Source organism: Canis lupus, chromosome 12 (assembly GCF_011100685.1).
Source record: "Canis lupus familiaris isolate Mischka breed German Shepherd chromosome 12, alternate assembly UU_Cfam_GSD_1.0, whole genome shotgun sequence".
NCBI classification, from domain to species: Eukaryota; Metazoa; Chordata; class Mammalia; order Carnivora; family Canidae; genus Canis; species Canis lupus.
In genome coordinates this window covers 61,023,276-61,049,903 of record NC_049233.1, presented here as the reverse complement: position 1 = coordinate 61,049,903, position 26,628 = coordinate 61,023,276, and the positions used below count along the sequence as shown (strand labels likewise).

Genomic DNA, 26,628 nt, shown 5'->3' with positions numbered 1-26,628 from the left:
ATGGATCCTTCAGATTTTAAATATAAGCAAAGGAAATTTTATAAATAACTTTAAATCAATAAATTTGACAAGTTAGAATATATTGACATAGTCACTGAAAGCAATTTATCAAAATTAATCCCCCCCAAAAAATCAGAATAGCCTAATGTAAAAAATAAAATAATGCATTTTAAAAGCAGCTACAACAAAATGTCTTTCAAAAAAAACTCCAGGAGGGGAGTGTTTTTGTTTTTAACAATAAATTTATTTTTTATTGGTGTTCAATTTGCCAACATACAGAATGACACTCAGTGCTCATCCTGTTAAGTGCCCCCCTCAGTGCCCACCACCCAGTCACCCTCACCCCTCGCCCTCCTCCCCTTCCACCACCCCTAGTTCGTTTCCCAGAGTTAGGAGTCTTCCATGTGAGGGGAGTGTTTAATTATAAATTCTAACAATCATTAAAACAAACAAACTCTACAAACCTTAAAAGTTTAGAGAGTAGTTTTCTACTTGTTTATTGAAGCCAAGCAACATTGAGTTCAAAGTCAATGAAGGCATGATAAGAATAAAGTACATATAACAATCCCCCATAACATCATGCATAAATCCTTTACTTAAACATTATCTAATCAGATCCATCAAGAAATAAAAATAATAATACATCATAATTAACTGGGTCTTCATCCTACAAATACAGATAAAATACTAAACAAATCTTAGCAAAACAAATCTGACAACATATAAAAAGGATAATACAGTATAACCAAGCTAAGTTTATTCTGTGAGTATGAAATTGTTTTAAAATTAACCAAACTTAATTTATGTTAATATAAACATAAAGAAAAATATTTGAAAATAAAACAATGGAAGTTAATATATATCCCAAAGAGAAAAAAAAGAAAAAAACAACTTCAATAGAGGCAGAAAAAAGCCTTTGACAACTTTTTAATACCCATGCTTGATAAAAACTATCAGCAAACTAGAAATGTAAAATGATTCTGAAATATAATAAAGGGCACATACAAAATACTTACATTTAACATCAAACATAAATCATGAAATATTAGACCCTTTCCCTCTAAGATCAAGAACCAGGTAAGACTGCACTCTTATCACTTCTATTCACCATCGTACCTACAGCTCCTGTCCATGCCATAAGTCATGAAAAAGCAATAAAAGACACAAAAATTGCAGAGATAGAAAACAGATTTTATCCACAAAAAGCAAAATTGTTCATGTAGAAAATCCTAAAGAATCTATAATCAGAGTACTAGAACTAATAAGTAAATTTATCCAGGTCACAGGTAAAATTCAATATACAAACTACATACATCTTAGTATATAATTTTTTAAAGATTTTATTTATTCATGAAAGACACACAGAGAGAGAGAGAGGCAGAGACACAGGCAGAAGGAGAAGCAGGCTCCATGCAGGGAGCCCCACATGGGATTCAATCCTGGGACCCCAGGACCACGCCCTGTGCCAAAGGCAGGCGCTAAACTGCTGAGCCACCCAGGGATCCCCTGCATCTTAGTATATTAACAGTAGTTGTATTTATGCATACAAACAACAATTTATTTACAATAGTGACAAAAATAAAATGCAGATTAATTTAACAAAATATGTGAAATATCTCTCCATTGAAAATTACAAAATATTGTTAAGATTTATAATGTCCATGGATTAGTTGATGGAATATTGTTAAAAACTCAATTATTTGTAAATTGATGTGCAGGTTTAATATTAGCAATTCCAAACTAAATTTCTGAGGGCCTTTTTAAAAGAAATAAGTTTGAGTGCTTTTAAAGTATATATGAAAATGTGAAAAGCTAAGGGTCATGAACGAGTCCTAAACTAGAAGAACAATAGTTAGACCAACTCTACTTGACTTCAATACTTAATATAACCTAACAATTATTGAAACAGTATGGTATTTAAATATAAAATTATTTACATGCTTTTATAATTCATTGATTTCCCACATATGCATTAAATAACCTAATGGAGGGGATGTCTGGATGGCTCAGCCGTTAAGCTCTGCTTTCAGCTCAGGGCCTGATCCTGGAGTTCAGGGATTGAGTCCTACATTGGGTTCCCTGAGGGGAGTCTGCTTCTCTCTCTGCCTATGTCTCTGCCTCTCTCTCTCGTGAATAAATAAATAAAATCCTTAAAAATAAATAAATAAATAACCTAATGAAGGAGGAAAATCTTTTCAGTGATTGGTGCTAGAACTAGATGACCATATTAAAATTAATGAATCTCAACCCCTATCTCACATGATACAAAAAATTAGTTTAAAATACCATAAATAAAACATAACTAAAAATACAAGTCTCCTAGAAGAAAATATGTGGGGATTATCTTCTCAACTATGTGCATAGGGAAAAATTTCTCAAGACACAGAAATAATAATGAAATAAAATAAAATGGTAAGTGAAACTTTAAAAAAAGGAAAAAACTTGTAATCAAAAGACAATATTAAGGGTATTTTTTTAAGATTCATTTATTTATTTAAAAAGAGAAAGAGAGAGAGTAGGGGAAGGGGCAGAGGGAGACAATCTTCAAGCAGACTCCCAGTTGCATGGAGCTGGACACAGGGCTCAGTCTGGGGCTTGATCTCACAACTCATGAGATCATGACCTGAGCAAAAGTTAAGTTGGATACTTAACCGACTGAGCCACCCAGGTGTCTCAACAACATGACGAGTATTAAAAAAATGTTTTTGTTGTCTACCATGAAAACCATTTGTAATAGCTCTAATAGTCAATTTACAGAATTGGTAAATATTGAGGGCTATAAACCTTGATTCTTCCCTGTAATAGAGGATAAGGGTTATAACAAAATAATGTTTAACTATATTAAATCTTCAGTTCAAATGGTTATCTTTATTCTAAAAAACTAGATATATTTCATTAAAAATCTAGCAGAATCTAGACCAAAAATGTTAATAAGATTTTTTTTTTTTTTTTTTTTTTTTATGATAGTCACACACAGAGAGAGAGAGAGAGAGAGAGAGGCAGAGACACAGGCAGAGGGAGAAGCAGGCTCCATGCACCGGGAGCCCGACGTGGGATTCGATCCAGGATCTCCAGGATCACGCCCTGGGCCAAAGGCAGGCGCCAAACCGCTGCGCCACCCAGGGATCCCTGTTAATAAGATTATTAATAGTGCCAATTATTTTATTTCTATTTCCTAAAAATCTTCAATCAGACTTGAATATCTGTCTAATTGTTAGAATACTCTTCCTGATTTTAATCTATGCAATACCAATCCACTATAGTTTATAAATGTTTAACTTCATGCCTGGTACTCAGAGTAAAATGTGCTTTTACTCCTCCTGTAAATTTCCATTGTCAGAAATACATTAACCTCTCCAAAACTGCCAGGAAGAGCTATGATGATGAGGGTATTTATTTTGCAATTATATGCAACAAACTCTACTAGATAAAAAAAATAGTAAACAGTTCATGATATATAGGCTATGTTTATCTAGAGGGGCTTTCTATTTTTCAGAATCATTAATTTAGAACTGTCCATTTCTTACAAAATACCAAATTAATTTGTTAATTAAATGTTACCTTCAAATTCAAAATAGTAACAAGGAAGGAAGGGAAGAGATCATACAGTGGTCATGTCAAGCTTGTTTGTTTTTCATAGGAATTCAATGTAAAAACCTTTAGTATAATGAAGTGACTATAGCTTGGACAGTGAAACAGACTGCTATTAGCCAAACTACACCAGTTATGTCACCTTAGGCAAGTTATTTAGCTTCCCTGTTGCCATTTCAAATCTATAAAATGTGAAAATAATAGCACCTATCTCATACATCTCTTGAGAGGATTAAATGCATTAATGTAGGTCACGATTTTGGAATAGTGCCTGACACAGAGCAAGTATCATCAAATGATTTTTCTTTTTCTTTTAGTTATAAAAATGTATGAAAGTTTTGGTATATTTGCAATATGTGTAAGGAAAAAAATCTACATTTAGAGAGCCTAAATTTTATCTTAAAGACCTTGGCTACTCCAATCAAATCACAAGTGAAGATTAAATATACTAGATTTAATTACTTAACACAATTTAGTAATTTTTACATAAGAAGAAAATAAAGTAGTAATGTTAAAATGGAGAAAACAATGTTCATATAAATAAAACAATAACCAAGTTCATCCAATAAAGAATATGTAAAATTCACACAGTCTCATAATTGTTATAGCCCAAATATATTGGACATTATCTTAATTTTAATTTTGGGAATTAGTTTTGTCATGCAAAAAAATAATTTTGTGTTTATCTTTCCCAAGTTTACTCAGACACAGCAAAAATATGTTTTAGAAATCAAATCCAAACAATGTGTTTTACAAGGTATTTCCATGTAGATATATATATAAAACTGAGGCCAAAAATAGTTATATTTCATATTTGAAACAAAAATATATATGAAGAGAAGATATTAATCAGTGTAGGCATGGTTATTGATGGAAAAGTGTAATATCATTTTCACTATGGGAGACATTTTGTGATTCTCCCCCTGCAATTCATTACAACAGGCTTTAAAGAGTTGAAGTATGGCAAGGGGCAATGAATACCATTTAAACGGAAGTGATTTCAGTTCAACAATAGGCAGAATGATATCACACATGGCAACAATGACTTCAGTTACTCTGCTAATGTGTATAATCACTCAATTTGAGATAGTAAGATCACTTGTCAGAGAGTTTTGGAGGGTTTCACATGCTTAGACCAGAGTAGGATTTTGCTAGAAACCACAAATATCCTTTAAAGTAGTTTATTCTATAAATTTGGTCTAACAATTTACACAGTTATATTGCTAACATGACTATCACTTATTTTAGGGAATATGCCTTAGCATGTTTACTGACAAGTATAATGTCTCATTTCTGTTCTTACTACAAATTAGTAGAAATGAACTACATAGATATGTATTGAGGCTATTACTGTTAAATAAGATTAAAGTTTTACTTGTGTATTTATTTGTGTAAATACACAAGGGCCATCTAAGTACAGTATGTGTGCATGTATACATATGCACATATATATGCACACATATACATATATGTATATATATACAGTATGTGTGCATATATATTATATATATATATTCCCTACACACTACCAAGTGTACATATATATAATCCCTACCCTATAATTCCTATAATAAGAAGAAATTTACTACTATACATCTATATCCTAATCTTTCCATAATCAAAAATGTATACAAGGGCTTCTCTTAGTCATTCTTTTGAACTTTTTGACTTCTTGTAACCCACATTTGATGCCCTTTTTAATTGTTATTAAACAATCAAAATCCTTATAAAAAAAGAAAGCAAAGGAGCATAGTAAATAAAAAAAATTAATCAACAAATTAGACTTTTACATAACACAAAATGGTCTTGCCACATGATTATCTTAGATAAATCCTTTATAACATCATCTTGGGGGTAAAAATAGCAAGGAGACAACTATAACAACATAAAGTTCTACGTCAACAATTTATATAAAGATAATGCCATCTGAATGTTCCTAAATTCTCTCATGAAACATAAAGCTCCCAAAATATGCTATTTTCTCCTAAAGGAAGGTAAATACCGTAAAAAACAAACTATTGACATTTTCCTTCTATCATTTATATTATTCTCCTTTTTGTTGTTGTTTCAAGTTTTAATTAAATTCTAGATAGTTAACCTGTAGTGTAATACTAGTTTCAGGAGTAGAATTCAATGATTCATCACTTACATGTAACATCTAGTGCTCTTTACAACAAATGCCCTCCTAATATCCATCATTTATTTAGCCCATTACCCCACCCATTTTCACTGAAGCCACCCTCAGTTTGTTCTTTATGGTTAAGAGTCTTTCATGGTTTGCTTCCCTCTTGTTTTTTCCCTTCTCCTATGTTCATGTGTTTATTTATTTTTTTTATTTTTAAGAGTTTATTTATTTATTCATGAGAGACACAGAGAGAGAGAACCAGAGACAGGCAGAGGTTAGAAGCAGGTTCCCTGCAGGGAGCCTGATGTGGGACTTGATTCCAGGACTCCAGGATCACGACCTGAGCCAAAGACAGATGCTCAACCACTGAGCCACCCAGGTGCCCCTGTTCATCCTGTTTTGTTTCTTAAATTACACATATGAGTGAGATCATATGGTACTTCTCTTTGACGGACTTATTTTGCTTAGCATGATATACTCTAGCTCCATCAACACCATTGCAAATGACAAGATTTCATTCTTTTTTATGGTTGAGTAATATTCCAATTACATTATATTGGTATAATATACTCTATTGTATCCATTATATTTATAATATAATAGTATAATATAATGTAATATATACATATATATATTATGGTTTCAAGGTATATGCTTATCTCTAAACTCATCAATTGTAGTCATTAAATATGTACAGCTTTTTATATGTCAATACATACATCAATAAAGTATTTTTAAAAGATTTATTTATTTATTTGAGAGAGGGAGAGAGGGTGGAGGAGCATATAGAGAGGGAGAGAGAATCTTAAGGAGACTCCACACTGAGCATAGAGCCCAAGGCAGAGCTTGATCCCAGGACCCTGAGGTCATGACCTGAGCTGAAACCTATTCCATACTCAACTGACTATGCCACCCAGGTGCCCCTAAAGTGTTTTTTTTTTTTAAGATAAACATGACTTTATACTCACTGAGGTCATTGGATACTGAAAGGTAAGACGTGTTAATAGGAAATTGCAATAAAAAGTAATAAGGAGCATGCAATGAGGAGGTAGCTTGTTGTTTAAAAAGAGCAAATGGAATGAATAGCTTTCTCTTTGCTCCCATATCCAATTCCCACTGATATGATAGAAAGATTTTTAAAAATCTATATAAGTATTGGATTGGAGCCATGAGTGAATGTGGGAATTTAAATTATTTCTCGAAAACACTAAGAAGTTAGAGGAGAGAGGAAGAGGAACCAAACAAAGAAACCCAAAGTCCAATCTAAATTTAAAAAGATTTCTAAGAAATTGAACATTCTTGTCAGCAGAGTCCAGAAAAAATTCCAAGCGTAAAGACAACAACAATAATAACAACTGCAACAAGCAAGACAAGGTGCAGAATTAACACAACGGGATAAATATTAGGATAACTAAACTACCACCTGAAAAGGCATCTGGCCAATCACGCTTTCCTCATCAGGAACATATAAAGTTGCAAGTTGGAAATTTATCCTGTAATAAATAAAAAAATTAGATCTAGAAATAAAAATGGTAAATTAGAAAAGTTCAAATATCTCAGTTTGGAGACTGAATTGACAAACTATGGTATACCTACAAAATGGAGTATTTTCAGCAAGAAATAAATACAAAATGCTAAATCTATCAACATGACAAATCTCAAAAACACATTTGATGGAAAAAAGAACAAAGAATACATATGAAGTTATAGACTAGTTAAATTAATCTGTGATAAAATCACCAGTAGAGTGGCCACTTTGTGATGATGGGGAAATTGGGGAAGAAGGGGCTTGAGTGACATTTCTGAGGTGATATAAATGTATATAAGAGTGTCAGTCACATAGGCATATGCATTTCTAAAACTGATTGAACTGTACACTTAAGATTTGTGTGTTTTGGGATGCCTAGATGACTCAGAGGTTAAGCATCTGCCTTCAGCTCAGGGCGTGATCCTGGAGTCCTGGGATCATGTTTTAATATCAGAGTATTCTTAAATGTATATACTTTGTATAATATTTTGAGTTTTGAAAAAAAAGGCTATATTTGACACATCAGAACAGGTATACGGTATATTTTATTTTAATTTTTCTTTGTACTAAGAACCTGTAATCATTTATATGTGTAAACAGATATTTGAGGTAGTGCCAGCAACATAGTTTTGATTTATAATATCCATTCATTCAATGCATAACAGTGTTTTAGATGAGGTTTTCATATAACATGCATGACTCAAGTATGAGAGGTAATATGCATCTGAAGATAAAATAATAAAGTTCTGGGCAGCCTGGGTAGCTCAGTGGTGTAGCGCCTGCCTTTGGCCCAGGGCAGGATCCTAAAGACCTGGGATCGAGTCCCACATCAGGCTCCCTGCATGGAGCCTGCTTCTCCTCCCTCTGCCTTTGTCTTGACACTCTCTCTCTCTCTCAATCTCTCTCTCTCCCCCTGTGTGTGTCTCATGACTAAATAAACAAAATCTTAAAAAAAAAAGATTTGTGTGTTTTACTGTATTTCACTTACACCTCAATAGAAAAAAGAATAATAAATGCATTTTTAAATATGCAAAAAATTGGAAACTGATCAATTTAATCATGATATCTTTAAAAAAATTGATAATTTTACTTAGCAACATAAAAATGAACTAAAGAAAGAAAATAGTAACAAGTTTAAGAAGCAATAGGAAGAAATAAATTCTAGTTAAGATTGAACAAATGTTGGGACGCCTGGGTAGCTCAGCAGTTGAGCCTCTGCCTTCAGCTCAGGGCATGATCCTGGAGTCCCAGAATCGAGTCCCACATTGGCTCCCTGTATGGAGCCTGCCTCTCCTCCCTCTGCCTATGTCTCTTCCTCTCTCTGTGTGTGTCTCTCACACAGAATAAATAAATATTCTGAGAATAAATAAATAAAATCTTTTATTTTTTTTAAAAAGATTGAATAATGTAGTTCTTACAATGAAATTTTATGATACTGTTGTGACACATTACAAAGAAGATGCTGTAGTCATTAAAATTGTGTACACCGAACAGTTATGGTCATCAAATTACAAAGAAAAATTATGTAATGAGGTTTTTTAGACAAAATCAATGGGAGGCATTAATCATTAAGTCTGTATAATATTTTAAAAATACACTTATTTTTCAAGACCTGTAAATAATTGGACCTTGTATTAAGCCAAAAATCTTAATAATTTCCCAAACAATACAAATACCATATAACATAATCATGGAATACAGAAGTCTTCCCCAAGCAAAATGCAAAATCTCTTCAGAAGTCTTTTTTTTTTTTTTTTTAATTTTCATTTATTTATGATAGTCACAGAGAGAGAGAGGGGCGCAGAGACACAGGCAGAGGGAGAAGCAGGCTCCATGCACCGGGAGCCCGATGTGGGATTTGATCCCGAGTCTCCAGGATCGCGCCCTGGGCCAAAGGCAGGCGCCAAACCGCTGCGCCACCCAGGGATCCTCTTCAAAAGTCTTGAAGGAAAATTAAAACCATCTTCCTGAGAAAAGACATTATAAACTAAGTTAAGTGACAAGCCAGAATGGTAGGATACCATTGCATTTTCTGTATACAATAAACAAAATGTACTACCACTAATCTATGAGGAACTTCCATAGATCAGTAAAAAATGATATGCTAAATAATAAAAATAGAAATAAATGATGAAAAGTATAAAAAAATCAATGCTGAAAAAATATATTTCCTAGAGATATATTAAAATATGATTAATTTTATGCCAAAAAATCTGATCTTCAAGATTTTCTTGGCTATTCTTAGCCCTTTAATCTGCAATATTAATTTTAGAATTAATGTGTTGAGTTCCACAGATTATATAATTATGTTTGGATTGAATTTGATTTATGGATAACTTAGTATAATGTGCAAATTATTGACAACTGTAGTATGTTAAGGCTTTATGTTTAGTCAGGCTTTTTTTAGGACAGTGAAGAAAATTTCTTATTTTTATTCATATATTTTTTTTACTTTTTGTATATTATTTGTCTAGACTTTTTAACTTACCATTTTATAGATTTTTTAAATTATTTTTGGTTAGTGCTTAGTTGACTTGAGATTTATTGCTAGGTGATCATACATAATATGTAATTAATAATAACTATTTTCATTTCTAGCTTATTAATCTCATTTATTTATCTTATTTTATTGCATTAGCAATAAATGAATAGTAGAACAATGATGAATAGTAATAGTAGTAAGAGCCATTGTTGCTTTGATACTGACTTTAATAGGAATGTACCAGATGTTTGGTAGTATAGAGATTTAAGTTAATCTTCTATTTTTTCATTCATAAATACCTTAAAGAAGATATGAGTATCACGTTTTAATATCAGAATATATATATTTTGAATTTTGAAAAAAAAGGCTATATTTGACACATCAGAACAGGTATACGGTATATTTTATTTTAATTTTTCTTTGTACTAAGAACCTGTCATCATTTATATGTGTAAACAGATATTTGAGGTAGTGCCAGCAACATAGTTTTGATTTATAATATCCATTCATTTTATGCATAACAGTGTTTTAGTTGAGGTTTTCATATAACATGCATGACTCAAGTATGAGAGGTAATATTCATCTGAAGATAAAATAATAGAGTTTTGATCATACAAAGAAAATTTTAATAAAAACATTATGTCTTAAATCTCTGTATATAATACTACACTAAAAACTATATTGGCAGATATGATTCTTACTGGGGTAGCAAAAGCAATTATATAGAATAATACAAACAAAGCATTGTGGAAAGTTATTGTGTTTCCATGAGTCAGAGATATTATGATGTCAATTTCTTGTGTTTGTGTTGTATACATTTATTGAATTATTGGTTCTTAATATTAAAATACTATTTATTAGTAGTTAGTTATTAATGTTGACATATTAATAATTTTAACGATGAATATTAAAATAATTGTGTGTCATTAAAGAACAACATGTTTAAAGAGGCAGATATATATTTATTTATTTGAGAAGCAGTTGTTCCTCCAAGTATAAAAGAACTATAATGGATATATTTTTATCGATGCAAATGTAAAACTGAAGGAAGAGAGAAAGGTAAAATCAGAAATACCATTGGTTACTGCTCTGAGGGCTCCAAATTCTACTAAAAAATGAGCAAAGGTATGGTAGCATTATCCTTAAACATGGAGCTATACTTTCCTTATAAATGTGTATTATAAGTATCTTTTTAAAAGCTTAAAAGACAAGTCAAAAACTGATAAATATGAAAATACATGTACCCCCCACTTTTCAAAAAGTCACATTATACCACTTGGCCTTTACAAAAGACCTACCTTAGGGGCACCTGGGTGGCTCAGCCGGTTAAACATCCAACTCTTGACCTCAGCTTAGGTCTTGATCTCAAAGTTGTGAGAGTTCAAGCCTGGCCTTGGGCTCTACACTGGGTGTGGAACCTACTTAAAACAAACAAAAAAACCCTACTTTATTTTTTACTTTAAGGGTAAAAGTCAAAAAACAAAAATTCAGAGTTTGTTTTGCATTATAGAGGAAGCACCTACCCCAAGTTATGAGACTGGCACCACCTAACTCTTTCCCTGGGAACTACACACAGCCTCTCAGCATCAAGCTGCCAGAGCTTTGTATAGTATCCCTGAGCATATGTGGTTTATCTTGATTTATTTTGTGCATCTGTTAGCAAGATGTGTCCTAAAGGATCAGAAAAGCCTAAGAGAGGTTAGCTTTGGCTCTGGGAATGCTCAAAACTTTCTCCATGTAAATTAATGGTAATTGCTTCTTCACTTTACACCATTTCAGCTTACAAGAGGTTCTGTAAGAACATTCCACTCAAGATAGTGGGGAAAACTTTTAGTACAGAAAGTTTAGTATTCAGAACAATTGTAACAAATCAACACGGAAAATAATATAAAAAACCAAATAGGAAATCACGCAAAAGAGACAGGCACTTCATGGATTAAAAACAGGGATATAAATTTTTATTAGTTTAGTTCATATTTGCATGCAGGTTTCATGTGTATCAATAATGGATGATCAGAATTAAAAATATATTTGCTGGTATATCCATAATGAATGGTATTATAAATACAAATAGCATGATTTATACTATTTTATTGTTTCTTAAGGGGATCCCTGGGTGGCGCAGCGGTTTAGCGTCTGCCTTTGGCCCAGGGCGCGATCCTGGAGACACCGGATCGAATCCCACGTCAGGCTCCCTGCATGGAGCCTGCTTCTCCCTCTGCCTATGTCTCTGCCTCTCTCTCTGTCTCTCTCTGTGACTATAATAAAAAAAAAAAAAAAAAACCTTTAAAAAAAAAAAAAAAGAAAACTATTTGAAGTATTCACTTCTCAGTAGAAGACTAAAAAACAGAAAGCCAGGCTGACCAAAAATGAACTCTACTGAATCAGGAAACCATTATGATATTTTTTTCCACAGAAAATCTAATGAAAGTTTCTTTCATATTAACCAAAATGAGAAAATTTTAAAAATAATGATTGAAAGAATTAATTTAACTTCATAGAAGAATATAAGAAAAGACAGAACATTAAGTTGTATTTTTTCTAAATAAGTTACTTTAAATAATTGTAAAATATTCCATCAGGGATCATATTAAGGAAGATTTTTACAAGATTCCAGATAATGCCCCCTATTTTAGTCACTTCAGATTTGACAGGTGTCCTGTGTTAAGCCAGAGACATAGGAGGATGGATTCAGGGACAAAAACTCCAGATTTCAGTGTGAACGTGATGAGTTTGAGGTTCCTTCCTAACATCCAAAGAGTGTGTCTAATGCATAGTTGAAAATTTCATTCCCAAACCTAGGAGATGCTGTGATGCAAAGATACATTTTGGAGGAGTTAAAAAATGGATGAAAATTGAGGTCATGGAAATCAATGAGACAGGAAAAATTTATAGTATTAAGATGACTTAGAAAATACATTTAAGAAAAACAAATCAAAGTTTGGGAAAGAAAAAGGTGCCTTTTCTTTCTTATTTTTATCTTTCTTTTCTTTCTTTCTTTCTTTCTTTCTTTCTTTCTTTCTTTCTTTCTTTCTTTCTTTCTCTTTCTTTCTTTCTTTCTTTCTTTCTTTCTTTCTTTCTTTCTTTCTTTCTTTCTTTCAGATTTACTTATTTATTTTAAAGATGGGGAGAGTCAGAGGAAGACAAAGAGAGAGTCTTAAGCAGGCTCCAGGCTGAGCCTGGAGCCCCACACAGGGCTGATCTCACCAGCCTGAGATCATAACCTGATCCAAAACTAAGACTTCCACACTTAACCAACTTTACCACGTAGGTGCCCGTGGTGTGTGTGTGTGTGGGGTGGATTTAAAAAAAAAAAAGGTTTCTGGGTGCCTAGGTGGCTCAGTTGGTTGAGCATGTGCCTTCGGCTCAGGTCATGATCCCGGAGTCCTGGGATCGAGTCCTACATCAGGCTCCCTGCTCTGCTCCATGGGGAGACTGCCTTTCCCTCTCCCTCCCTCTCTCTGTCACTCATGAATAAATAAATAAATATTTTTAAAAAATGGGGGATCCCTGGGTGGTGCAGCGGTTTGGCGCCTGCCTTTGGCCCAGGGCGCGATCCTGGAGACCCGGGATCGAATCCCACATCAGGCTCCCTGCATGGGGCCCGCTTCTCTCTCTGCCTGTGTCTCTGCCTCTCTCTCTCTCTCTCTGTGACTATCATGAATAAATAAATAAAATCTTTAAAAAAAAAAAATGTTTCTACAAGAGTGGCCAGAGATGTAAGAAGAGTGAGTGGTGTGTGTTTATGTGTGTCTTCTCACCTGAAGCAAAAGAAAAGCAGTGCATGTGACATGACCAGTATACTAAACGGTACCATGAAGCAAAGTGGCTCTAAAACAAAGGAGGGGTTTTGACAGCTTGCCAGATAGGCCCCAGGTAACAGGTAAGTTATCTAGGGAGGGACAGTATTTACTTTTTTTCATCCATGAAACAACCTGAATATTTTCAAATACTTACAAAAAGATCCAGAAGACAGGAAGTGAATAAAAGATAAGAGTGTGCTACTAAAGAAATCCCTGGGAAGACAGAAGAGCATTGAATCAAGGCAGAGATGAGGAAATTAGATTTTAGTTGCAAGAGAAACTCTTATCCATGTATGTATCTTTTCTTTTCTTTCTTTTATCTTTTTTTTTTTTTTTGCCTTTTTGAAGAAGTTGATCCAGTTCCTATGTAATGCATTTTATTTTCTGTCTGAAGTGAGAAGAAAGGTCATCTGAGAGTGAAGGATTAAACTGCATTTAGTGGGATTGGGAAAGGAGTGAAAGAGCTAGTGTGGGGAATAGAAAATGAACCTCAGTAGGGGACTTAAAAGGACTTCCAGGTGGTGGTAAAGTCTGGTTTGATACCATGGTCTCCAAAATATAATGAAGGAAGGCAGACCCCAAGTCCATCCCCTGCACATATGTGAGCAGTGAGTACTGAGAGCAGAGATCATTTCTTTATTTAGTTGCAATATGGTCCTGCATTAAACTGCACTGTTACTTTTTAAATTATCCACCAGGCATTCACAATATCCAAATGGCATTACCATCTGAAAGTGGGAAAAAATTTAAAAAACAAATAAAAGCTATTTCTATCAGCAAATACATATATAAATGTCATAAAGTTTCCTTTTCACTTTTTAAAAACTCAATTCTCCCCTTAAGAGCTTGTGCCATTCCCAAATCCTTATAGAATAGTTGCTATATTTGTTTACTTACTATTCACTCTCAATTATGTGTATATAAAAATATTCCCAGACGTATCACATTTACAAGGATACCTGGGAATAGACCAACCTTTATCTTCTTATGTGTTTAGACATTTTGGTATGCATAGGCTTTCCAGCTTTCAACAGTCTTTTTTGTAGACTCTAGTTGCATAGTCATGTTTTACCCAAATATTTTCCTATTAGAAAGTTTTGTAATCTTAGCGTCTGTCCAATTAAAAAAAAAAAAAAAAAAAAACCTCCTGTGTTACAATTTGCTGTACTTGTACTTCAAAACTACAGTATGTAAAAAGGATCTGCATAATTAAAAACAAATTAGCTGTTCTATTAAACTACTGGAATGTGAAGTTTAGACAGGTGATACAAATAACATCTTGCTATATAAACATTTCCGGAAAACAAAGTATTTACTTCTTTTAACTTCAAGTGAAGATATTGGAATGAAGAATAAGAAAGAAAGCTTCTCACTGAATTTTCCATTTATAGTGTACAAATTTAAATTTAAAATCCCCAGTAGATAGATTTAGATAAAATTCACAGTAAATAGAAGCAAATTGTGGTTTTGAGTTGAAAATCAAGATGAAGATGTACCATTACAAAATAAGCATTGGAAATGCACAAAAACAACAATAAAATATGTATATTGTAATTGACGGTATATCACAACAAATATGATCTTCAGAATTAAGCTCTTCAGATATAGTTTCACTAAAAAGTAAAATAAGTGTTCTCACATTCAGAGGTTCCCCAAAACAATTTCACAGAACATTTATTTATATGCATAATTTAAGGAACTATAGAAGTCAAATGACATACGTGGTATAAGAATTGTGGTTAAAATACTCATAAAAATATTTCCTAAGAGTTCAATATTTAATTATTTGATTCACCAAATAAATCAGTGTCTGCAGGATTTCACAGTAGATAACAACAATAAAAATCTGAAAGTCAATGTTATGTTGAACACATTCCAGATCCACTTGAAAACTTAGACCTATCTTTTAAACCAGATAATTAAACAACCAACTTTTAGATCGTAGCTTCCCTCCAAAATACTTTGTTCATTCATTTAATCTGTCATTATCAACCTACATATATGGACCACTGAAGATGGAACTATCAAGAGCAGTTCTTACTCATGTATTGTACCCTAATCCTTGCAGGAACATATACTCTGTAATAACAACAAGTTTCATAGTAGAGATTTGTACACAGATGTGAGGAGAAGTGTTCATAGTAGATTTAGAATACAGTATCATTTACAGTAAGACTAAGAGAACTTTCCAGAATGGGTTATATTCATCTGTACTTTAAGAGTCAGCCACCTGAGGAGATGGAAAGAGAAGAATATAGAATATGTAATACTACAGGGACAGAAAAGTAGGTTGATAAGGTATCCTTCGTTAGCTATAAATACGGGTAGCATCTGAGGAAACTCCATTGACTGGTGATGAACAAATTTGAAGTATCAAATTCTGGTTCATTCAAAAACAAAATTCTAAAAAACTAGAGTGTATTTTTAATTTTGAAATGATCATAGTACACAAAAATTTGCAAAGACAGTAGAGAGAGTCCTGTTTATGTATCTCCCTACTTCTTCCAATAATCACATCTTACATCACTGTAGCACAAAAAGAAAATCAATAATGTTAGACTACAGATTTTATTCATATCTCACACTTCTTGCATGCACTCATTTGTGTCTGTGTGTGTGTAATTCAGTGAAATTTTACCACATCTACATTTGTTTTAGCACCACTGCACAACCAAAGAAACTTCCTTGCACTATCGCTTTGTAATTGTACGAACCCCACTCTTGCTAAACTGACTGTTTACATTAACAGCCAGTCTGTTCTCCATCCCCATGTTGGCTCAAAATCTTACATAAATGGAACGTGTAGTATGTAGCCCTTTGAGACTGGCATTTCCACTCAACACCTTGAGATCCATGGAGGTGGTTGCGTGTGTCAATGTCAATTGTTGATTCCTTTGTGATATTTCATGGCATAGATGCAGCAGTTTATTAAACCATTTACTAGTTGAAGAATAACAGGGCTATTTGCAAATTTTGGCTATTGAAAATAAACCTTCTAGGAACATCCAGGTACAATCCTTTTGTGTTTCATCTCTCTGACATAAATCCCAGGAATGAAACTGTTAGGTCATATAGTAAGTGTATTTTAGTTTTATAAGATACGGCCAAACTATTTTCCTGAGTGTTATACCATTGTACAGTCTTGTGAGAAAATCAGTATATCCTTTGCTTGGCCAACATTCAGTATTTTCGCTATCTTATTCATTCAAAATTTCTAATATGCCATGATTTTAATTTTCTTTTCCTTACTGCTGAATGGTATTGAACATATTCATATGTTCACTTGCCATCAGTATGTCATCTTTGATGAAATATCTGTTTATGGTATTTGTCAATTTTCTAATTGAATTTCCTATTTTTTCTAAATATCATGTGTTCTTTAAATATTTAAGATGCCTACCCTCTGTCCAATATGCGGTTTGCAAATATTTTCTCCCAGTTGTAGCTTGTTTTCTCATCCTCTCAACAGGATCTTTCACAGAGCATGCATTTTAAAATTTGATGAAGTGCAATTTATCAATATTTTCTTTTACAGATCGTGAGATGCCATGCTTAATATTTATTGAAGTCATTCATACTTCATTTAATTGTCTTTGTAAATTTGCCAAATCCAGTTGTGCATACTTGTGTGGGTCTATTTCTGGTTTTTCTACTCTTCCTTTGATCTATGTGTCTATATCTTTTCAATACCACATTGTCTTGATTACTGTAGATAACTAGTATTCCTAAAATTAGGTAGAGTGTTTCCTCTCACTTTATTTTTCTAAATAATTGTTCTAGGCATTCTAGTCTATTTTAATTTCTATAAATTTAATTGCTTGTTGATAGGGGCTCCTGGGTGGCTCAGTTGATTAAGTGACTACCTTCAGCTGGGGTCATGATCTCTGGGTCCGGGAACAGGGGCCCACATCAGGCTCCCTGTCAGGGAGTCTGCTTCTCTCTCTCCCTATGCCCCTCTCCCATGCTCCTGGGGAGCACACACTGTCTCTCTTAAATAAAGAAGTAAAATCTTAAAAAAAAAAAATGTTTGTTGATATATTAAAAAAAACTGCAAACCTTGCTAGGATTTTAATAGGCATTTTGCCAATCCTAAGTATCAATTTGGAGAGAACTGATACATTAACTCTGTCAAATCTCCCAAATCATGAGCACAATATATCACTTCCTTTATCAGGTTTTTTGGTATTTTTTTCTGCATATAAAGTCTGTACATTTTTTGTTGGATCTTTGAAACTATTTTAAATGGTATAGTATTTTAAATTGTGGTTTCCAAATGTTCATTTCTAAAATATAGAAACACAATTGATTTTTGTATGTTTTTATTGTGTTCTGTGACTTTGTTGAATTAGATTATTACTTCTAGCTTGTCCCTCATGATTTTCTATGATTTTTCTGTATCAATTGATATATAATGTGAATTTTCTTTATTAGTTTATCAATGTGGTTGATTATATTGATTGAATTTAAATATTTAAACAATCTTGCGTTTGTGGAATAAATCACACCTGGTCATGGAGTATAGTTATTACACATAATATATTTATTTTCTTTTATATGTTCTGAGTAATAATTGCTTTTGAAAAAAATCCTTTAATATAAAACTTTACTTAATATTATTTTTTACTTAAGAATCCATAATGTAATTGGTTTTAGTCACTGAGGTCTTGGTTGCAATATTTTTTGTGTGAATAGAATTTAATATGTTTTTCAAAAAGTTACTAGAAGTTTTATATATTAACATGTCTTTTAAAGTCTGAATCTATTTTATCTATGTTTAAAAATATATGATCCATCAATGTATCTTTTTGTATTAAATTCAAATAACAAAACATGTGAATCTAGTATTTAAACTCTTCCTTCTTTAAATGATTATTAAAATAATTTCCATTTTCTGAATTTAAGAACTTTTAGTAGCATTTATTAACTACTGATGATGAAGATGATATTTATATGGTATTAAAGTGATTTTTTGTAACACATTTAGTTAAGAGTGCTAGATGCCTAGCATATGTGTTAGTTCATAGAATCCTCATATGGGTCAATGATGAAAGCATTAAAAATGATTTATAATATTTTGTTTTTATTGTTTTGCTCCTAGCAGGTAAGCCTATTTGCCCGCAAGCGAAAGAACCGGAGGCTAAAGCAGGCCAAAGAAGAAGCTCAGGCTGAAATTGAACAATACCGTCTGCAAAGAGAGAAGGAGTTCAAGGCCAAGGAAGCTGCGGCTCTGGGATCCCATGGCAGCTGCAGCACTGAAGTGGAGAAGGAGACCCAGGAGAAGATGACCATCCTCCAGACCTACTTCCAGCAGAACAGGGATGAAGTCCTGGATAACCTTTTGGCTTTTGTCTGTGACATCCAGCCAGAAATCCATGAAAACTACCGCATCAATGGATAGGAGAGGAAGAAGCAGCTCTGTGAGCAGATTGGCATTTTATATGCCTTCCTGGAATATGAAGCTTCAGCACAGCTTGAGTTACATCCTTGTGAAAAGGCATTAAATTATTTCTGTATATTAAAAAAAAAAAAAAAAAGGTACACATTATTAGGCCAGTTCACAGACAAGGAAAGTAATGCCACAAAAAGCTAACTAATTTTCTATCTTTACATAGGCAGTAAAGATTTAATTAATTAATTTATTTATTTTGAGAGTGAGAAAGAGAGAACATACAAACACACACATACACACATGCATGTGTGCATGAGTGGGGTGAGGGGCAGATGGAGAGGGAGAAAATTTCAAGCGAACTCTCTGTGCTGAGCTCAGAGCTTGACAGGGTGCTTGATCTCACAATCCTGAGATCATGACCTGAGTCAAAATCAGGAGTCAGCCACTTTAAAAAAAAAAAAAAGAGTCAGCCACTTAACTGACTGAGGCACCTAGGTACCCCTATTTTTACATAGATAATAATGATGAAATTTGTAACTAAACCCACATGTTTGCTAAACTCACTTTCTGTCTACTTTCTGTATTAAAGTACTATAATTCAACTTGTCATAGTACAATTACAACCTTTTCTTAGTGTCTCAAAATGATGTAACCATTGTAGGCTACTGTACTAATAATTTATTGCCATAATATTGCTCTGTGTTAAAACACTTCAAAACTGAATATTATAGGGGATCCCTGGGTGGCTCAGTGGTTTAAGCGCCTGCCTTTGGCCCAGTGCGTGATCCTGGAGTCCGACATGGAGCTCCCTGCATGGGGCCTGCTTTTCCCTCTGCCTGTGTCTCTGCCTCTCTCTCCCTCTGTGTCTCTCATGAATAAATACATAAAATCTTAAAAAAAAAAACCTGAATATTATAAACCATAATTCACTGTTCAACTGCCTTTGATAGGGGGATCTGGAAAGATATATTTTATTAATTTATTTGTAAAGGTTTATTTATTTATTTATTTATTTATTTATTTATTTTAGAAAGAGAGAGGATGTGCTAAGCCCATGGCTTGACAAGGGGTTTGATCTCATAACCATGAGATCATGACTTGAGTTGAAACCCTGAGTCAGATGCTTAGCCAACTGAGCCACCTCAGTGGCTATTTTATTTATATAATATAAAAGATATATTTTAAAAGGGATGACTATAAAATGTATAGAGAATTGGAGCAATCATTCAATCATGGCTGACATAATTATGAGACAGGGAAACTGAAGGGACCTCATGAGAGAAAAAAGCTATCTCTTTTTTCTTTTACTTATTTGGTTTCTATTCTTGCTAGGACCTGCATCCTCACCCCACTGTACACATGCCTTGAAATGCAAATAGTATATGTCATCTTTGTAAAGAACAAAGAGATAATGATACCTTTGGAGTCTTCGAACACAATAAATAACAACTAAGGAATAAATGGGTGAGGACCTCATAAACATTCTCCAAGACCACTGACTCCAAACACCTTGACACCAAGACCCCTGGCTTCAGGGAATGAGTGATTTATGAAGGACACCTGGACCCTGTCTTTATTCTGAACAGTTCCTGGATGCCAAAGAGGGACATGTGCACCAGACCACAATAACCAATAAAAACCCCAGACTCCAAGCAAAGAGACTCATCATTTTTCCTTTCCAAGTCTCCTGGATGCTCCAACCATTCTCACTCTTGTGTGTGTATATATATATATATATATATATATATATATATATATATATATCTTTAAAAGACACTATTTTCACTCCTGCTGGCTCACATTTGATTTCCAACTTGCGTGATACTAAGGACCCTCTTGGCTAGTCCTACAGCACTCCTGCTGAGTCCTCAACTGGCCTGCCTGTATCAATTATACCATATCTCGATCTATTTATTTCCAAACTTCATTTCACACTTTAAAATTATATAGTGATATTCACTCTTGTTAAATAATTAGTCACACTTTGTATCAAAAGCAAAAACTAAGAAAACGGGGATCCCTGGCTGGCGCAGCGGTTTAGCGCCTGCCTTTGGCCCAGGGCGCCATCCTGGAGACCCGGGATCAAATCCCATGTCGGGCTCCCGGTGCATGGAGCCTGCTTCTGTCTCTGCCTGTGTCTCTGCCTCTCTCTCTCTCTCTTTGTGACTATCATAAATAAATAAAAATTTAAAAAATTAAAAAAAAAACAACTAAGAAAACAGTAAAGCCTTCATGATTGTGTTTTTATGAATTTAAATTGTATAACTATTTTACTGGACAAATTGGAATACTTCTTCTAGCCATGATTTTTATAGATTCTTTTTTAAAAATTTTATTTGTTTATTCATTTATTTTATATATATATATATATATATATATATATAGAGAGAGAGAGAGAGAGAGAGAGAGAGAGAGCACAAGTGAGAGGAAGGCCAGAGAGAGAAGGAGAGGGACAAGCAGACTCCCCCTGAGTGCAGAACTTAATGTGGGGCTAATTCCCAGGACTCTGAGATCATGAACTGAGCCAAAGTCAGATGCCTAACCCACTGAGCTACCCAAGTGCCTCTGATTTTTGTGAATTCTTTATCAATACCACCACTTCTTCTCCCTATAATGAATATGGAAGTCATTTGTCATTTTTCCTAAGAAAATTAACTTTCATCAATTGTCTTTAAGCATTTTACCATTATTAATTCTGCTGATCTTTAAGCTGTAACAAAGATGAATAAGACAAAAGGATCTGGGCGTCAGGGACTTCCAGATCTATGTTTGAACTTCCACTTTTTTAGTGGTTTTGATATAGGTACAGATTTTCCTTTTTGAGATTTACAAACTGAAGTGGTTTATTAGCAATCTGAAGCAATTCTCATTTTTTTCTAATTTATGATTTTTAAAGGTTGAAAATTTAAATATAAGTTCTCCTAATACATACTCCTTGTATATATGCTCTCTGCAGGATTTGAGTTGCATCTATTGCTTGTGATTTTTTTTTACTTGTTTTCCAATCTGTACTGCGGTGTGGAAAGCTTTATGACTCTTGATTCTACTGAGAATTATGAAGGTTCACATACTAAGAATGACCTGAAAATAATTCTCATCTCCAATTGTATTAGCCTCCATTTTTACTAATTAACTGTACCTTGCCCAGTATGTGCTGGCCACTTAAAAATTTATATAAATGATACGATTTGGATTTTTGGAACTGAAGTAACGCTGTTGTAGTATGAGCCCTGAAGGGTTTTTTCCCTTTTTTGTAATGCAAATGCATGACTTAAGCTTTAATTGCTAGTATCCATTTGAAAGAGGCATCCACTTCAAAGACAGCTATGTTGAATATACACTTTACAGGCCTCAGGATTGTTAAAGAGCCAGACAACTCGCCCCTGGTTGGGGCTCCTGTGTTATGGAAAATTTGGTTGATTTCAGTTGCTAACCTTTGGAGCCACCAGTCTTTTCTTTTTCTCTCACTCTAAATTCCCACTGTTATATTTTAAATTCCCTGTAGTAGAGTGAGCCTGTGAAACCTGAGGCTCCCACCCTTGACCCCAATAAAAGCAGAATTCCCAGGGCCTGAGCTTTTTCTCTCTCTCTGTTTCTACTAGAGGACCCCAGGTGTATTAGTAATTTTCAGGTCTTGTAAGTAATAAACATTTATTTTTTCAAAGTTTCCTGATGGTTGTTGCTGAAGGGCATCTTGCAAGCATAATAAGAACCACAAGGGTCATTCCAGTTGTGTAACACTGGTTTGGAAAGAGAAAATGTCTGTGGGAAGCTCACTGCAAGCCAGGTGAATGCTTTCAGGCATTTCTAGCCAGTAGCATTACTATCAATAGGCTAAGATGAGCACGGAACAGTTGTATGCATTGGGAATTATATTTATCTCCTAGAATAAATTATTTAAATAACATTGAAAGGTAAAGGTTGATATTTTTCTCATGGACAGGAGTTCCAAAGCAGGGAGTCCATCACAACTGCTTTGGAAGGTCTATGGCATCATCAACATCCCAGTTTCCTCTTTCACAAGCATCATTTTAATTACATTGTTCTATTGTCAAGCTCATCATCTTATGTCACGTGTTTTCCTCTGCAGCTTCAGTCATCACCTCCATGTTTCAAACAAAAACAGAAATAAGACTTTCTGAAATAAGCTTTTAAAAATGGCGTTAAAAATCATCTTTCTTTAAAGAGCTTTCTTGGAAAATCAACCCAGTAATTCTTATATCCAGTTGATCCTGCCAATATAAAATTAAGAAGTGAGGCAAATATCTGGCAATAAGTCATTCAGAGTCTGATTCTAGAGAAGTTAGGGGGAAAAATGGATGCTAGATAAGTACTTTGTGCTCCAAATATCAATTAACTATACTGCATTCAGTAAGATCGCATGGATGCCATGTAAGAGATTCTAGTCAGAGCAAATATGTTTGGATGTCAAAATTACACAACACAACTTTCAGGATTGGGGTGGGAAGTGGACATTAAATTGCTTTAGTACGTAAGTGATACTCATTGAGTTAGGAAGTATGAAAATGACAAATCCTATAGGAGGCATTTCCAAGTCCATCTGACTCAGTCAAACGAAAATTAAAGTCAAAATTACTTTCATTCTATCCATAGAATCATGGGTGAAACAAAGGTAAGAGGTGTGCATTTGAGCAGCACAGGATTATTAAATGGAAACAGAAAAGTTTGGAAGTTCAACTGTTTCTATACATAATATATCTGAAACATGGCTAGGCACTGAGAATTATTGAATATTTGAATAAAGAGAGCTAATTCTCAAATATTTGCCCTTAGGAAATTCCTGACATGTTCTTATACATATACATGAAGCTTGCTTCTTCTAAATAAGAAGCAATTTAACACACACACACACACACAGTCACACAAATTTCCTATCATTTTAACTCATATGTTATAAAATTTAGTTGTTGAGTAGATTTGCTTTGTATTGAATTGTTGGTAAAGGTTGACAATTTTCTTTTTTTCTTTCTTTGTTTCTTTTTTTTTTTTTTTTAGGTAGACGATTTTCAATTGCTGAGATTTTCACAGTGAAAAACAGTAAAGATGTCATTTACTAGACAGAGACTCTCTCTAGCTTAGTATTCTGCATTACTACTTTTGATCAGCTAACTCTTAGTGAGCATACATACTGAGCAGTGAAACCAAGAACTGAATTTGCTTTTAATTACTTGTCTGTTTTATTTATTCTTCTAAGAGAGATTGAGTCTGGAATCTCTCTATAGGTCTTTTCTGTAATCATTAAGCATTTCAAGGTGCAGTTGGTTTAAATTAAAGGTTCAATAGGGCATAACTATTTCTCCTCATCTTCTGAAGTAAAATAATTCACTCTTGTTCAGGTGTTATATGAGACACCATTTCATTTTAAGAGGCAGAGAAAATTAATGAGTTTAAAGGCAATCTAGCTATATTTTCAAATAGTAAAAACAATGAACTAGACATGCATTGTTTATTTTCTACTTTAAAGACAATATAATTGTACTTCATATTGGTCTGTAAAGAAATAAAACCATGTTGTGGCCTTCCTTAGGTCAACAAACATTCAAACCACCAAAATATTGAAGGTGGAACCTGGCTGCACCCAGCATTCAAAGAATATTAGGGAAAATTAACATCTTAGATTTCAAAAGAACTGTAATGAAAATGATAAACCTAAAGTCTAAAGAATTTATTTTTAATATAAAATAGTAGAAAGGAAAAGAACATCTCAGGAGTTACTTTTTTTATTTTTATTTATTTATTTTTTAGCCAATTATTTCCTAATACAAAGATATTTTTATTACATGTGAAGGGCATACATAGATATTTATAGAATTTTTTTAGTTTTCACCTAAATGTATTAAAGTAAATTGGCACAGTATCCTTTCTTTTTTTTTTTTAATTTTTCAGTTCAATTGATTAATTTTTCAGTTCAATTTGCTAACATTTAGCATAATACCCAGTGCTCATCCCGCCAAGTGCCCCCCTCAGTGCCCATCACCCAGTCACCCCAATCCCCCGCCCACTTCCCCTTCCACTACCCCTTGTTCGTTTCCCAGAGTCAGGAGTCACTTTTAAAGGCATTATCTATGTGGATTGTATACATTGAGAATCCTATCCTAGAGGAAGGCAAATATTTGATTTGCCCTGAACAATAATAATAAAATCATTATTAATTAAGCTTAACTAAAAGTAGTCATTCCCTAAATATGTGCTGTTTATTAAATTTCTTTTCAGTTGAGGAAAAGAACACAACAAAATATATTATTTTAGTTAGGTCTTTGGAGGCATGATGAGTTTTCAGTTTCAAACACTGATTAAGCATGATGAATTATATTAATCTTTGAGTAGATATTCTTCCAAAAGACAAACAGGTGGCCAACAGATACATGAAAAGAAGCTCAACGTCATTCATCATCAGGGAGATACAAATGAAAACCACAATAAGATATCACCTTACACCTGTCAGAATGGCTAAAATAAAAAAAATTAAAAAAAGACAAGAAATAACAAGTGTTGGGGAGGATTTGGAGAAAAAGAAACCACCGTGAACTGTTGGCAGAAATGTAAACTGTTGCAGCCATTGTGAAACAGTATGGAGATTCCTCAAAAAATTGAAAATAGAATACCATATGACCTAGTAATTCCACTACTAAGTATTGATCCAAAGAAAACAAAAACACTAATTTAAAAAGGTACATGCACCTGTATGTTTTTTACAGCATTTTTTTATAACAATCAAGGAGAAGCAACCTAAGTAACCTGAGTGTTCATGAATGGATAATGGAGACATTATACACATTGCACACACAATGGAATATTATGCAGCCCATAAAAAATGTTGAGATCCTGCCATTTCTAACAATATGGATGGACCTAGAGAGTACTGTGCTAAGTAAAATACATCAGACTGAGAAGGACAAATACTATATGATTTCACTCATACATGGAATCTAAAAAAACAAACAAAAAGCAGAATCAGATCTAAAAATACAAAGAACAAAACTAATGTTTGCCAGAGAGCAGGTAGGTGGAGAGATGGACAAAACGGATGCAGGAAAGTGGGAGATACAGGGTTCCAGTTATGGAATGAATAAGTCATGGGAATAAAAGGCATTATACAGGATATAGTCAATGGTATTATAATAGCATTTCACCATGACAGAGGGTAGCTACACTTGTGGTAAGCAGAGTATAACATACAGAGATGATGAATCATTGCTGCATATCTGGAACTAATGTAACATTGTGTATCAACTAGACTCAAATAAAATTACAAAACACAAAACAAAAAACACTAATCTTCTCAAACCACATTTTCAGAATGTATTTAATAATTTCTATTTAAATAAAGTCTAAAAAATTCCCCAATTGTGTAACTTGCTAGCGTTGTCATAGTTTCTGTGTGTTTCCAAATTCTTCTTAAATTCTTTATTAACTACAGTTTTCAAGAGGTTCTTGGAGCAATTTTTGTGAACTCTAAAACTTTTTCATAATATTCATTTTTTGTATAAATTGTAATGATAATAAAGAAGTTTGGTAACTGATTAATTTGTTTAAACTTGTTTCTTTCTCTTTAAAATGATTGAAATGTGTCTTGCTTTTGTGTGGAACATTTGTTATAAAAGAGAAGCCAATATTGATACATTATTATTAACTAGTATCCATAGTTTCTGTTCCAGTTCACTCTGTGTTGTACATTTTAAAGATTTG

The 26,628-nt window shown here is 33.5% G+C and overlaps 1 protein-coding gene across 1 annotated transcript; it reads left to right on the top strand.

Moving 5' to 3' along the window:
• The first annotated feature begins 2,681 nt into the window (after positions 1 to 2,681).
• On the top strand, positions 2,682 to 19,038 carry LOC481939 (V-type proton ATPase subunit G 1-like). The gene is made up of 2 exons (XM_038555054.1): positions 2,682 to 2,762; positions 18,628 to 19,038. The coding sequence occupies exons 1-2, from the start codon at positions 2,682 to 2,684 to the stop codon at positions 18,925 to 18,927; spliced, it is 381 nt and encodes a 126-aa protein (XP_038410982.1). The 3' UTR covers positions 18,928 to 19,038.
• Positions 19,039 to 26,628: the final 7,590 nt, after the last annotated feature.